Source organism: Pygoscelis adeliae, unplaced genomic scaffold (genome assembly GCF_000699105.1).
Source record: "Pygoscelis adeliae isolate BGI_AS28 unplaced genomic scaffold, ASM69910v1 Scaffold709, whole genome shotgun sequence".
NCBI classification, from domain to species: Eukaryota; Metazoa; Chordata; class Aves; order Sphenisciformes; family Spheniscidae; genus Pygoscelis; species Pygoscelis adeliae.
Genome location: NW_008825605.1, coordinates 14,036 through 28,957, shown reverse-complemented (window position 1 = coordinate 28,957; position 14,922 = coordinate 14,036). Strand labels below are relative to the sequence as shown.

At 46.3% G+C, this 14,922-nt stretch overlaps 1 protein-coding gene across 1 annotated transcript; it reads right to left on the bottom strand.

Annotated features, from left to right (window-relative positions):
- Positions 1 to 2,460: 2,460 nt before the first annotated feature.
- Positions 2,461 to 13,468, bottom strand: GABPB2 (GA binding protein transcription factor, beta subunit 2). Its single transcript, XM_009332553.1, has 9 exons — positions 13,406 to 13,468; positions 13,001 to 13,140; positions 11,755 to 11,922; positions 11,408 to 11,602; positions 10,869 to 11,019; positions 7,820 to 7,933; positions 6,307 to 6,492; positions 4,695 to 4,828; positions 2,461 to 3,872 (listed from the first exon to the last, which is right to left on the bottom strand). Exons 2-9 carry the CDS (start codon positions 13,106 to 13,108, stop codon positions 3,585 to 3,587), a joined length of 1,344 nt encoding a protein of 447 aa, XP_009330828.1. The 5' UTR covers positions 13,109 to 13,140; positions 13,406 to 13,468; the 3' UTR covers positions 2,461 to 3,584.
- Between the last annotated feature and the right edge of the window lie 1,454 nt (positions 13,469 to 14,922).

Sequence of the window (14,922 nt, the reverse complement as noted above, 5' to 3'; positions counted from 1 at the left end):
GGGGACAGGGCTGACACCAGGGGCTAAGCAAAGCTGCTGACGGAGGTCGTGGTATTTTATTATGAAACATAGTAAAAAAAAAAAAAAAGTACAAATGCTGAAATTTCAAAATTTCCCAACATTTACCCTCAGTAGAAAAGGGGTCCGAGCGCTTGGTTCCTCGTCACAGCGCTAACGGGGTCTGCAAGGGACCTGCTGCCGTGAAGCGGCAATTTATTCTGCCATAAATACCCCGGCGCTGCGCCTGGCACGGGGGAAAACAATCTGGTAAAGGCGAGATTAAAGAAATAATCAGATTTGGCACCAAGAAGCGCCCCGCGGGCGATGGGTCGGGGTGGAAGGGGGGGACGGACAGGGAAGGCCCCGGCCGAGGGGACCCGTGCCACGCTCAGCTTAACTCCCGGGGTTTGTTATTCCCCTTCACGGTCGTCTAGAGAGGATCTAGTTTGTGTTTCCGTGACCTCCTCCGCTCATCCCCGCCGGATTTACAACGCCCTGCTTCCAATTTAGGAGAACGGGAACCGGTTAGAGCTGGTTACTGCCAACAAGAGGGAAATAGATGTCTAATCAAACCCAAACTGGTTCCGTTAGCGCCACGCCACCTCCTCCACCGAGGAGAAACAACACACGCTCATTTTAAGACCGCAACTTCTGCATCGGCGTCCCCGGGAAGCGGGCCGGGATTCTCCCGCCCGCACGAGCACTCAAGCGAGCGTGGATGCGATCCCAAGCTCGCGGCGGAGGGGAAGTGGGGCTGGATGTGTGGGCGGAGGGGAGCTCGGCTGCTCTGCCTCGGCAAGAGCGCAGCCTTCGGGAGCGAAGGGGTTTGTTTAGCCTTTAACCTCTTCAGATCCCGCGCTCGCCGGTGAAAGTGGCGCGAGGCGTGGGCGAGAAAAGCCCTGACGCGGCAGAGTCCGGCCCGGACTCCCGTGGGAGGTTATTTACCCGCTCACAACAGCCCTACGCTGCCACGGCTGACTACGCACCGACCAGAAAATTGCTGGTCTTGGCTTAAAAAGCTCCAAATCCTTTCTGTGGAAGAGCAGAGGATGCAGCCGGGTTTAAATTCTTTCGGAATTTGGGCGGAGATCAAGTTCTCCTCGTCTTTGTTCAGACCCCGTACGCAAGTGCTTCTAAATATAAAATTAACGTGTGATTCCCCCCCCCACAAGGCGAAGCAGCAAGAACACTGTCAGCTTTATTTGTTCCAACTCTATAAACCAAATGCAGTTACCGTGAGCGCCACGGACTTTTTTTTTTTTCCCTCCTCTTCTGAAGGGGAAGTTTGTTTCCCAGCTGAAGGGGCTTTTTGGCAAAACCGACCCTTTTCAGGGGAAGGATGGAAATCGCTGAGAATCGCAGTGCTGTCGAAGGCACAACACAGCGTTTATATACACTACAGCTGCCGAGCTCTTCAAATTTACAAATAATAAGCACAAATTTCAGGCAAAACGTAAAAGCCGAAGTTGACAGTGTCCTTTTACATCCGTAAACGCTTCCGGGTATTAGAAGAATCTGCCTGGATTTACTTTAACACCGTCTCGAACCCTCTGACGCAGATTTTAAGTTCAAACAAACCCAAATTGTCAGTGTTCTGGGGAACAACAGAAAATAACTTAACACGTGCTTAAAGTCAGCGAGGAAACGCTGAAGTAATCGATAACCAGGAACCGAGTCTCTCCAAAAATTCATCGATAAAAAATAATTATTAAAGCCTTCTTCAAACCATCTTTTGGAAAAAAGATAAAAAAGTCTTATTTATAAATATAGCTACACTGGTTATAAATAAATGCACTTAGATTCTCAAAACCCAGCAAGTCTCACGAAGCCTTTACAGTAACAGTCACGTAAACCTTCCTCTCCTACTGCTCGTTGGCGAACCCAACCGGCGAAACGCTGTGAAACGTTGCCGAAGACGGGGTTTCGGCAGACCCCACCTTCCTTTTCGGGCCCAACCTCCAGGAACTGACTGATTTTAGGGTGAAAAGCAGTTTCCTCTCGGGGTGAGAAACTCCTTCAGAGCCGTGACCGTACGCTCATACCTTTATGAACTCGTTAGTCCGCATTACGTCTCCGACGTCACGATACGGCCGATCTATCGGCAAAGAAACGTTAACAAAGGCAGTACCTGAACCAACAGAAAACCGTATTATCTGGACACGCTTGGAAATAGCAGGGAAAAACGCAATGCAAGGACCGTGACATTGAATTATTACCTTGAATCCCGCCAACAGTTACAAAACTAGGGCAAAAAACCCCAACAAACCCCAAACCAATGAACTACGGGCCAAAAGAGCGATAAATTTTTATCTCACGAGAAGACATTCTCAGGGAGCAGGCCAGCTGCTGGGGCCTCGGAGCCGCAAGCCACTCCTCGCCGTTACAACCTTTTTGCGACCGACGGCACAGCTTGCGTGATGGCTATTTTTCTGAACTTCACTTGTTTATGGTATTTTTCTAAACTTCACTTGGTAACCTTTCATTATCAAGCTCCACCCGATTATTCGGGGTGCTTCCAATCAGTTCCCTGCTCTTTGAAACCCATAATCCGCTGTACTAAACGGATCCCTGCACTAAACCGGCCCATAAAGAGTAAAAAAAAAAAAAGACAAACGTTTCAGTAACAAGATCAGCTGTTTGTTAGAAAAGGTTTTAGTATCTTTAAAAATAAAAACTGTTTAGTACAAAATAAAAGTGACATACGTATCTCCAGGGACAGCTCGACTCCCAAGCTCTCTTGCAGCAGCCGCCGTACGTATAGTTCTGCGTACATAATCAGTTAACGCTACCGGTCAGCGCAGAAGTGTCAAATAGAACATTTGACTAAATATCATAAAATTGAGGAGGAATTTTTTGCTATCCCCTTGGGTAATTAAGGGGTCTGACAAAGAGCTCCCCCAAATTGCTCCTGAAACAAAGAGGGCGAGGCGTAGTATTCCCCGATAGCGTGAAATGCTCCGGCTGACAGACGTCCAGCCCGGCCTTCGCTCTTGCATTGAAGGTTGCCTCAACCAAAAGGATTCATGGTTTTGGAAGAAAAAGAACATGTAATTCACTTTTTGGCTGAAAGGGGAAATCCGCTCCGCACCTCTCAAGATTTTAAAGCAACACCCCAAGAGACTACTTTTTCTGAAGGTGCAGCTCCGGTCACTCGACCTCGCAGAAGGGAGCGAACACCTCAGGTTACTGCAGAAAGTCTCTTTTCAGTGCTGTAATTTCCAGGCAGCTGAGAGCTAATACCAGCTGCTTTGGCAATGAGGTATTTCTTTCCCACCCCCCAACAATGCAGGTATTGACATCACCAAATAAGCCGTCAGGTCACTCTCTGGCTAAAATTTTGTTAAAAAGCTTCCAATCTCTCAAGGTCAAGCTTTAAAAGCACCTTTTGGCACCGCGCTGAAAGCAGTTATGCTGCAAGCGGCTGGAGAAGCTTCTACCCCCGGCAACGGGGTGGCTTTGACAACAGCCCTCTGCTCTCACCACCGCTTGCCAACAGCACCTTATTTAACAAAAAAAAAAACCCAACAAAAAAAACAACAACAAAAAGTTATTTTCCTTTACAAAACCCAGTCAATCACCGAGGATTAGGAGGTTACAGTTTCCACAGCAATATCAGTTGGCTGATCCGTTTCCAGCATGGACAGCACGGATTCCTTGATGTCTTCTGAGGTTACCACAAGCGGGTCAACCTCGGCGACCTCTTCGAGCACCGCCACCTCAGCTCCGTTGGGCTGCTGCCTCACCATGGCTGCCAGCTTCAGCCGGTACTCTTCCGCCTCTTGCTCTTTCTTTATGAGCTGGCTACGATATTCCTGAGCCTTCCGGTTTGCCTCTTGCAACTGCTGCTGTAGCACTTCCCTTTCAACGCTGTCCTACAGAAAACAAAAGTTGAGAGAGCCCACGATGGAGGCCCAACCTGCGACACGAAGGAAGCGGGGTGTGCAAGCACTCCAACAGTTACGAGTTACAAAAGCCAAAGGCTCTAAGGCGGCGCTAGAAACGTGCTCGGGTCGAGTTCTGTTCAACTGGCTTGCTCCTCGCAGGTCACCACAGGCAACCGGGCCACGGAGAGGCACAAACCGGCTGGCAGGTGTCCCCACAGCGGGCAGGGAGGTGGGCTGGGAAGCTACACGTGATCTCACCGTGATGAATTTCAAAGGTTGGAAGCAGGTGTAACCAAGACGCATGAAAAATAAAGAGCTATTGGTGCTGAAAAGTTGAGAGGCAATCGAGAAGAACGTTCTTCTTCCCCAAGAGTGATGGGAGAGTCGTTCCTGCTGCTTTATGAAGAACTGAGACTTGGCTTACACCCAGCCCACGTGTTGTGCTTCTACAGGAAATCCTAAATAATCTCAGTAAACGACCACGATTCATCTAAAAACCCTGAGCTACAGCTTCAGCATAGGCAAAACGGCAAGTGATTTAGCTAGCTCTTTTCCTCCTACCTATACCCGACTGAGCACCGCTCCTCTCAGCTGCTTGCGTGTTCATTGCTAACGCAGGAGCATGTGCGGGAAGAGCAGAGAACCACCCAGCAGAGTTTGTTAGAGAGACATCCCCGGGCTCAGCCGAGCAGGGCGCAGCTCGTTTCTATTCTGAGGCGGCTTTGGCAGACCGGGAGCCCGACATCCTCAGCACAGCAGAGAAACACGCAGGAGACGGCGGCAATCAAAGTTACAAGCAGGAGTATCTACCTTGTCTTCCTTCGAGTCATCTACGTTTTGTTCCACTTTTTGCTTCTTGGCCAGTGGCTTTTCTTCCTCTTCTGCGTCATCTCTGTCTTCAATAACAGTCTCTTCTGCAACCTGACCAGCAGGTACAGTTAAAACTGGAAAATTAAAAAGGCGACAAATCATACAGTGTGAGACATGCTTTTGCACAGATGTTTCCCAAAAGACTTCTCTGAAGTCAGCGCATCAGCGTGGTTCTGGAGAAAAAGAGGAGACTTGTGGATCGGCAATGCCGAAGTCTTCCCCGAGAGGAGAGAAACTCTGGACCGGGTTTCCAGTTTCCTTTATTCAGGTCTCTGAAATACTTGAGAATTTCACCACAATGGGGCTGACAGATTCTGAAGTCAAAGATTTGCATCTTAGGAAACATGCGAGGTAAAAAACTACCATTCTGACGCCTCAGTAACGCAATTAATAGCCAAGACAGGCTAAGCAAGAGGAATAGAAAGCTCTTCTCGAAAATTCCCAGTACAGACAGTCCCAGTGGCTAAGCTCCGAATCAGCTTTAAGCGCATGCAAGAGCTGCAAATACTCCAGAGAATAAACACATTTTAAATCTGCAAACATGGGTTTTCACTTCGGGAAGCCAGTAGCAAGAATTCGTCCAACCAAGGAGGAGAAACGCACCACGTGAGCTACTGAAGGTAGCTCTACCTAAACAGTTCTCCCTTTGTCTTCCTTCGACTAAGAGTGGGTTACAAGCCAGGATTATTTGTAGTAATTTGGTAAATAATTCTGAATAATTAACAGCTTTAGAAAATTGCCTTTCACTCATGAAGCCCGTAAACAGAATTGATGTAACCTATCTCACATTGTAACACTGCATGCGTGTTACAGGAGAGCTGCTCTGCTTCCTAATCCTCTTTTTCTGCACCAACGTTAATCCCAATAATCGAATATCCCTAGGACATGCCTAAAGAACTGTCAGTAGCAGACAAGGCTGATGAATTACAGCCCTTGAGGAAACAAAAATTCAGTGTACGAGTGCTCTGGAGCTTTACCGAACACGATTTACTTTTGCCTTGTAAAATTGATAGATTGTATTGCCCTAGGCAACTAGAGTTATGGGAGGAAAAGGTGTATTTAAGCTGATATTAATGGCCTAATACTAAGTTTTACAAGAACGATGGAGTGATTGCTAAAGGTAACAGGCTGCAGTTTCATCGGCCGAGTGATTTACTCCCAGACCGGGAAGTTCACCACAAGATAAAGGAATCGTCTTTGCCCGGCTGCCAAAGAGACAACGGCTAACCTGGCATTTCTCCTCCCGCAACCTTCTACCAAAGGTGTTTGGTTTTAACGCAAAGACCAAAATATTAAAGCGTAGCACCGTGAATGTGTATTAAGCTACAAACAAGTCGTTGGCAAGCTTTCCCGCTGACATAAGTCACACAGACATTTTAACCCCTCCTGGAGCCCAGTGGTCAGGCACGGATCCGTTACACCACAGCGCCGACAAGCCAGGTCACACCAGCCGCCTGCCCTGCGGGGCTCGACAGGCTTCACAGGCAGCAGTTATTTTTTCCTTTTTGAAGTTAATCCTCAGCGCTGCCTTCCGAGTTCAGCTCCTCCTTACCTTGCTGCCCATCTTGCATGGTTAGGATGAAGGGCTGGCCGAGGCCGCTGGTGGGGATGGCTGTTTGCAGCTGGCCCAGGGGAACTCCGTCTGTTACAATGGCGATGACGCGCTGCCCTGCGCTGCCAACCACTTGTTGTATGGCAGAATCGACAGAATTTGCTTCCACTATTTCCTCCGTCTTACCTTGAGAAATAAAGTAAAGTGCCAAAAAAAAGTCAGCGTTTCCTTCTCTCTTCCTTGAATAGAAACTGAAGTCTAGTGAAAAAGCTCAAGTAAGCAGCTTGAGACTCCTGGGATGCCTTCTTATGAAAAACAATCTGGAAATAGAGTAAGTCTTAGTAGGGGAAAGAAAACAAGTCTAGCATAAAACCAGCATTTTTTGTGTAAATTAGTAAGTACTAGCACACAAGCATATTAATCAAATTAAAAAGCCTGGAGCTGGAGGCAGCTGTTAAGCAGACCTGGCTCTGCAAAGCTTCCTTCCATGACCCTTCCCCCAGCTCTAACGAAGACAAACCACACGCAAAAAACCCCTCGTGCCCCAAGAGCCCCGTCCACACGAGCACGGCCAAAGCAACCATGAGGAGGCTGTTTAGTTTGGCCGGATGACCGCAGACCAGTTCAACTCCCTGGGACACTTTGTGTGTGACTTACGGCTCGCACAAATAATCAGGATCGCAAACCCTCGGCTGCATCCTGCTCCCAGCGTACGCTGCAAGCGCAGGAAACAGAGGGGACCTGACCTGCCACACACGGTCTGGGTGCCGAAGAGGAAAACACTCGAGCACCGCAGGTCAAGGAATCAGTGGTGCGGCACCGGCAGCTTAAAGAAGTCAAATTGCTCGCCTCTAGATTCTAGGAAGAACGCTTAGCTTTGGGGAAAATAAATGAATTCCAAGGTGAAAGGGTTATATAAACTTTATCAAATTTCTAAATCTGAGGTTAATTAAAGGTCAAACATTACACTCTACAAACATACCATAAAAGATCATAAAAACAACGCAAACACAAAAAACGCCCAATCCTCTCCGTAAGAAAAAGTTACCAGAGCCTCAAGAGACTCTAAACATTTGTTGACTACCAACATTTTACAGCAAACTGGGGACAGAAAACATTTCAGACAATTTCCTTCTTAAACAAATATTTATCTACGTTTATATATTAAAGTAAACCCATGTTCTGGTGCGCTGGGTTTGGGTTTTTTTCTTTTTTATGTAACTGTTAAAGCACATCAAGAGCAGCGTACTGTGATGTCAGGGTCAGACATGCTGGTTAATAAAAATTAAGTTACTTCTATGGGTAACAGTTGCTGGTTTTTTAATAAAGTTTGAATTGGGATTAAATAAATAAACAAAATTAACCCACTGCTTCACAAGTATTTATCATCATCTCTTCCTTACTCTGAAAGAAGGCAAATTCACTTCCACATCTCAAATTTCCTTCAATTTCCTCGCAAGATACTCGCTAGAACTACACAAATTTGGATCAGCATCCGACCCGTTGCCCCTACCTGTGTCTCTGTTTGAGTTGGAAAGCGGTGCCGATACTTCAGCGAGGGCCGCAAGCGTGGCAAGCACGGAGGTCGTTGAATTGGAAAACTGCACCGTAGAGACATGCGAGTCACCTGGTGGGGAAAGATGAGGGCAAACAAGGACTGTCAGGGCCTGCCATATCTAAACAGCGAATACAGAATGCAACGGTTTTGTCATCTAGAGATGACGACAGCAGGTATGAAGTATTTTCTGGGCTCCCAATGGTCAATAAAGGGAGGTGGTACAGATCATTTTTCATGAGAGGTGCCTCTACTAACTGTAAAAAGGGCTTTGATGCTACATTAGGGCAGACTGTACCCACTCCGAATAGTTTATGATAATTTTAATTGAATTGAAAGCAAATATTTCATTAAGTTATTTCTGAATCACGTAACAAAAAGAACAGCAAACGTGAACCGATTTGCTCCAGCTTTATTGTAAGAACTACAGAAAGGCAGGCTGTCTGCCGGGCTACTTGGCATGCCGAGCTTCGATCTGGAGACGTGGACGGCTTTTCAAGATGCAGCCACGCTGCCTGATGACACTCACAGACGTGCTGGAGTCTGACTGCTGTAATGTTGTGCAGAGCGGTTGCTACGCACGTAATTACTTGGCTTCGCGTCGTACTGGAACTTTCAAAAATTGCAAAACCTAAAGAAGATATTAAACTCGTTTGCTATTATGAGTAAATTACAGCACCCAAGTTCTTCCTCAGTTGGGAAAGTCTCCAAGTTCAGTCTTCAGCATTACTTCATAGACCAAACGTTTTAGCCCAAGTCAGTTAACAGCCTTTTGCTCAAACGCAGAAATTGGCTACGTATATCGCTTGATTTCAATGTACCAGGCACACAGGTCCTTTCTTCCTCCCCTCTCAGGTTCAGTAACGGAAAGGCCACGGTTACTGCAATGGGGTATTGATTTGAATGAGATAAACAAGTCTTCTGGGTTCAAAAAAACAATGTTTCTTCCTCCAATTGACCATAGTAATTCCTATTCAAAGGCAGACTTAATAAGAATGGAACAGGAAATTAACTAAACGGGCGCAAACTCAGTGCATATAACTCACAAGTCCTCTTTAAAAAAAAAAAAAAAGAGATCCTGTACCTCATTGCCAGCGTAGATAAATAGATTATACGCATACAAAGGGAAGTTCATCCAAAGTTCCCCTGCCTTAACCCTTGCAACCTATTTTCTCTCTTTCTCACAGGCTCCTGATTTTACAAAGGTTATCGAGGGACTTATTTTCAAAGAACGATACTTTCAGAAGGCCGTGGGCTAGGCACGTGAAAATACCACAGGCCTAGTGACTGTTTTCAGCAGCTTGTGACCAGATTTCTTCAGAAGAAGACATAGGGAATTTAAGAGAGACAAGAACAATTATTAGCTGTAAGTGTTAAATAAGAGATTTTTGTTATAACGAAGGTGCAGTCGCTGATGCCCTCTTGTGGGAAATGAGAAAAAAACCTCAGGAGACACTGGCTATTTTCACGCTGACCGGCTATTACCAGTGCTTGAAGTGTCGTGGGGGGAAAAACCCAGGGTATTTTAGTCCAGTCACACGTGGACAGTAAGCCACCGCCGTGTTGTGGCACTGAAAAAGGCGATTACATTGCAGGATACGTGAGGAGAGGTGCGGTGAGAGATGGGGATTTACGAGGCCAGTGCCAAGAGCGCAGCTGGAGCGCTGCCTGGGGCCGCTCACCCACACCCACGGGCGATTCAAGGGACTCAGGGTGACCGGCTCGCTTAGCCCAGCAAAACAAAGGCAGAGAGAGGACAGGACTGATTTCCACATCAAAGGGATGGAGGCGATACAAAAAGAAGAATGATTTCAACTAACAGCCTTTCAGCAGGGCATTGGCCTCTCTGACTCCTACCTGGCTTCCAGGCAGAGCCAGATCTGTCTGCAGAGACAGTGACACTGACCGTGGCCAGAGCATCACCCGGGGTACAAAAATCCCACGTTTTACGCCCCTTTGAGTTTCTGGAATATCCTTGACCGAAGACATTGTGCACCAGTCACACTGCAGTTTCCTCACAGACGGAACAGGAACATTTTTGGTCATTTTTCCCCTTCTAAGTTAGGATTTGTCAGTACCTCAAAGCTGCGAGCAGCCCCAAAAGCTTTGGGAGCAAGTCTGGAGCGTTGCTGAAGTCGCTGTGGCCAGGCACAGGCAGAGAGGTCTGGGTGGGACCGCAGAACATCAGTATCGGGGATTTTAAAAGCACTGTCTAGCTAATAAGCAAACATTCACGCATGTGAACAGTCCCACTAACCAAAGAATTACTCACATGCAGAAGTGTTTGCAGGATGAGGCCAAATAGCTTCACAACACTTGCATTTAGTAGCCTCCTTGAGACTGAAAAGAAACAATGGTTTGGATTTCCCAAATACAGAAAATTCACTTTAAGAGTTATTATGAAAATTTGAATTACACAAAAAGAATTCGCACTCAGCCTTAAGTTAAAAGTGTTTTCCCCACCAAAATAAGGCTCACAGAACAATGAGGAACCTAATTATTTCCATCTAACATGTGGGACAGAAGAAATAAGGACTAAGCTACATATCCAATAGACCTGCTTATTCTGCAGTTTCCTTACTCAACATTTATATATAGCAAAACATTAATTCAACGCTTGAAGCCAGTAAAGAACAAAGCAAACCATTCCCCAACCACTCTGCAGTGCTCAGGATTTGGCACAGGCAATAATTCTCATTGTTCCTCTGCTGCAATCAGCCAAATCCATTTTCTCAAGCTCTGCTGCTTGTAACAGACCCCGGAGCAGGCCCACAGCCGAGCTCAGCAGAGCTTTGCCACTTCCAGCGGAACCACCTTTATTTACATCAGCTAGAAATCTGCTCTGTTACCTTCGACGGCAAAAACATTCTGGGGCAGGAAGCAGTAGTTGGGTGTGTTTGGCTGTATTTCATTTTTCCTCTACTAAATGACCATCTGCCCTCTACTGGTAAGCAGTCTTAGGAACTTTTTTCAAGACTTTCACATTCAAGGTCACACAAAACCTTACCTGAGGTTGTTTTGGCATTTGCTGAAGAGACGAGACTAGCGAGATTGAGAACTTCCCCTGGTGCAAGAATAAATGGCGAGGTGAGAGTCACAGTGTTGGTGATGGGATCCGTTCTCTCTGGGTGAGTGTTCACCTGGTTCTGCATTGCTTCCTAGGAAAGAGAGTGGGGCCAGGCATACATTCGTCACGCTTGCTGTGGTATTTAGCATCCTTGAAACATTTGAGAGGCAGATTATTTCTCTCTGCAGCACGTCAGGGACACCAGTGCAAAAGCTGTGACAAAACTGCCACCTCAGCTTGGCAACTTACACTACAACCGCGCAAGATGCAGGGCCATAAAACCCCATCACCCACTGAGTCCTAGCAGACGCACACCGGTTGATCTAGAAATAATGCAAACCTCATCCACCTCTGTATTTCTAGTTCTCTCTGCGAACAGAAAACGGGCCCCAACAGACACAACAGGATCCCCCTCACTCTAGCGCAGATACAGCTGTGGGTCAGAGAATGACCAACAAGCTTCTCCTTCCTCAACCTACCTGTAGCATTACCAGAGTCTCCGGATTGTTCTTGTCCAAAGCAATATCAAAAGCCGATTTATCAAACTTGCTGAAAGCGTGGACATCAGCTCCGTATTTGATGAGCAGCTCTACAACGTCCCGGTGGTTGTGCTCTGTCGCCCAGTGCAAAGCGGTCATTTTCAGCATGTCCTTGGCATTTACATCAGCCCCGTTCTGAAAGAAATAAGCGGTACCTGTCTGGACGCTGCCTTCTCTCAATGTCTTAAAGGCGGTGCCTGCGCTAGCATTTAAACAGGGACATCAACACTTAACTCCAAGGACCATTTAGACCAGCCTTAAAGCGATACCTAATCTACTATACTTACCCTAATTAGCAGTTCTACAATATGAGTGTGTCCGTCAGCCGCAGCCATGTGTAGTGGCGTCCGGTCCACTTTTGTTCGGGCGTCTCTGCTAACACCAGCTCGAAGCAGCACTTCTGCTGTCGAATAGTGGCCGTACTGGGCAGCGAGGTGAAGAGGCGACGTCCCAAGCTGCGTGTTAATTTAGAAGAGTTGCTGTCAGTTCACAGCACGAGAGGACAGGCACAGTAATCACCATGTGTATGTCCGGCAGTAATTGGAATGACAAAGCTTCTGGAAGAAATTAATTTAACCTTTTTTTTCTCCACTCAGAAATAGGGGGCTGCACAACCAATAATTTTCCTGATAAACATTAAACTTTTTAGGGATCTTTATGTTATCTGATAACTTGAAGATCAAATATGCTTTACTTTCTCCAGTGTGCCACTAATTTATCCCCTGAGCACCACTCTGCTTCTTGTCCAAACCACAGCGGAACAGGTCTGCCATTTCTATATCATGACAGATCATTTCACCGCTGTTTAGAAAAGGGCAGTATTACAATATTACTAAGCTCTGCTCCTCTCGATACGGTTAATTCCTCCATCTCACAAAACTATGAATGAACAGACTGGTAAGTCAGGAAACGAAGACAATTGGTGGTGGAAAACGGCTACCGATGGCTTGTTCATTACACTCTGGTTCCCTGTTTATCCAACTGTTATTCTTCAGTTTCATTAAAGCTTTTATTTCCTTTCCAACCCAGGATGGGCTGGTTTATTTTCAGGGTTTTGTTTTTTTAAGGGAAAAAAAAAAAACGCGAAGATGAGTTTCTTGATTGAGAGAGTTTAAACAATTAAATGAAGCATTCTTGAAAGAACTTCCTATCGCTGAGAGATTTAACAGTTCTTCCAGTTTGACTTGACTCACCATTTACCTCAGCTGTTGGGAACTGCACTTCTTAAAGCATCGAACCCTATATACACTGCTGTCCAGGACAGCACGGTACTTATGATTGTGCTCTCGTGCATTAAGCAGAGATCAATCTTTACACAAACATCAATTCCATCTTTGCCTGAGGAAGGTCTTGGTTTTCAAAGTGCTTCACCTGGAATCTGCTGCGCCACAGAAATCCAGAGATGCATTTTCTGCCAATCCACACTCTGGTTTTACTGCTCCAATTTCCGTTTGTATCCTTTAGGTTCAGCCCTAAAGAACACACACGCAACCCGTTTCACACAGAAAACCAACGGCTACTCCTCCGACGTACCCAGTCAGTGGTGAAGGGAGCACCGCTTGCCATCAGCTTTCGCACTTCGTCATCTTCGCCTTTGCGAGCTGCTTCTAGCAACCTCTTCCCTAGGTCCACTAAGGACATCTTTATACATGGGAACAAGTATTTGCCGAAAGCTGCTTTAAAAGGTGGGAGCAAGAAATGGAAAACAAACAACAAGCAGTGAGGCAGAGACATTTTAAAAGCGCTGTACAACTGCAGCCCATCCGGAGATGCTGTCTTCCCATACAGAACTAGGCCCAACATGACCAATATAGAGGCATAAACATTTATCATATTTTTCAGTCCCATGCCCTGAAGCATCAAGAGAAGGCAGCACACGGGGTCAGCAACCAGGTCAGACACCACAAGCCACCAGAGCTCCTGCAAAATCCTGCTTACCTCAACAGCGCTTTGCACGGACACAAAGACTTGCCCATGTGGATTCAGTTCCAACAGCAGAACCTACAAAAGCAACGGCAAAGCTGTTCGCGCTCCTTGCACAACATCATTTTGATTTTTAAAGCGCTTTAAGAACATGATTTAATCTCTGAGACACTCCCTCTGACCCCAGCACTAGCAGCTAAGCATGGGGGAACTATCCCTGTTCTCTGCTGGTAGAGGATAAAACAAACCTTGGTAGGTTTTATCCTCCAGTGACTTGTTCAAGGTCATAAAAGGAGCAAACCCCAAAAGCTGTGCTCAACGTACCAAACAACAGGGTCTCTATTTATTCCAAGCTACATAAAGCATAGCATAATTATGGCAATAGTGAACTATAGCATTTTTCTCAACGATAGGGTTACGCTGGTATGCCAGTCTTATCAAAGACTGACTTTAAAGTCTATCCATTAACTCATGTACAATGTTCAGCAAGCGGCTACAAACGAATGTCTGTGCAAACAGGCACCGTGCCACCCAGCATAACAGCGATTCCAACAGCACTGAGGCTCTCGACTGATTATTTCCTTCAATTTCTTCCATTACAGTTCTATGAAATAGTTGGAAAGCTCTCTTTCTTTCTTTCTTTCTTCCTATTTCTCGTTCTTTCGAGAGAAACATCCCACCCTGTCCTCAGTGACCAATAGAACCAGCTATCAGTAAAGCCAAACAGCAAACCTCACCCCTAAATCTCATCAGGATCCACTGCCCACATCACCTCCCTCCACAAACGCATCTCACTTTATAAGACTATTTTGAACCTGTAGCTTTTTCCAGGCGTGCAGTTATTACGTGCGACACCTGAGGCTTGGAAGTCAAGAGCCCAGAGCAGTTACTCCGAGTCTACCCTGCAGTCAGGACCTTTGATGCATTTACGATGCATGTGTTTGACTACCACAACCCCTCTGCCTTTTAGGACTTTCCAGTTTGGTTTTTTTTTTCCCCCCTTTTGCACTTCTTGTGGGACAGACAATATTTTTTCAATGTTCTTTCTCGTCGCCCACGCTGAAAACACTTGCATGTTTTCCGGGCATGAGTAGTTGCACTGAATTCTGCGTTCACAAAGTTAACCATCAGCTTACGTATTTGTGAGACCGGAGTTTACCACTTCGGGTGTGTTTGGAAAAAAAAGGAGAAGCTGGATCATTACTAAAACAGATCAAGTTTCTCTTCTCAAATTAAACTGAACCTTTATCACTTATTAATTATTTGGAGGCTTCTCCTTGCATTCCTACTCTCTTCCCAGCTGGATGCTTTCAGGGAGGATTTAAGTCTGAGGCTCCCTCTCTCTTTTTTAAGTTATTTACAGCATTCACAGCTTGGACTACTGTTGACAAAGTCCTCCACCTCCCCTTCGCTGCATTTCAGAAGAAAAAGGAACGAGCCCGCTTCTCAAGAACCCTCCACCTCCCTCTGAACAGCCAGTGCGGGGTTAGCTCTGCAGACCTGCCTCCAGACCCCCCCCCCCAAAACTCCCC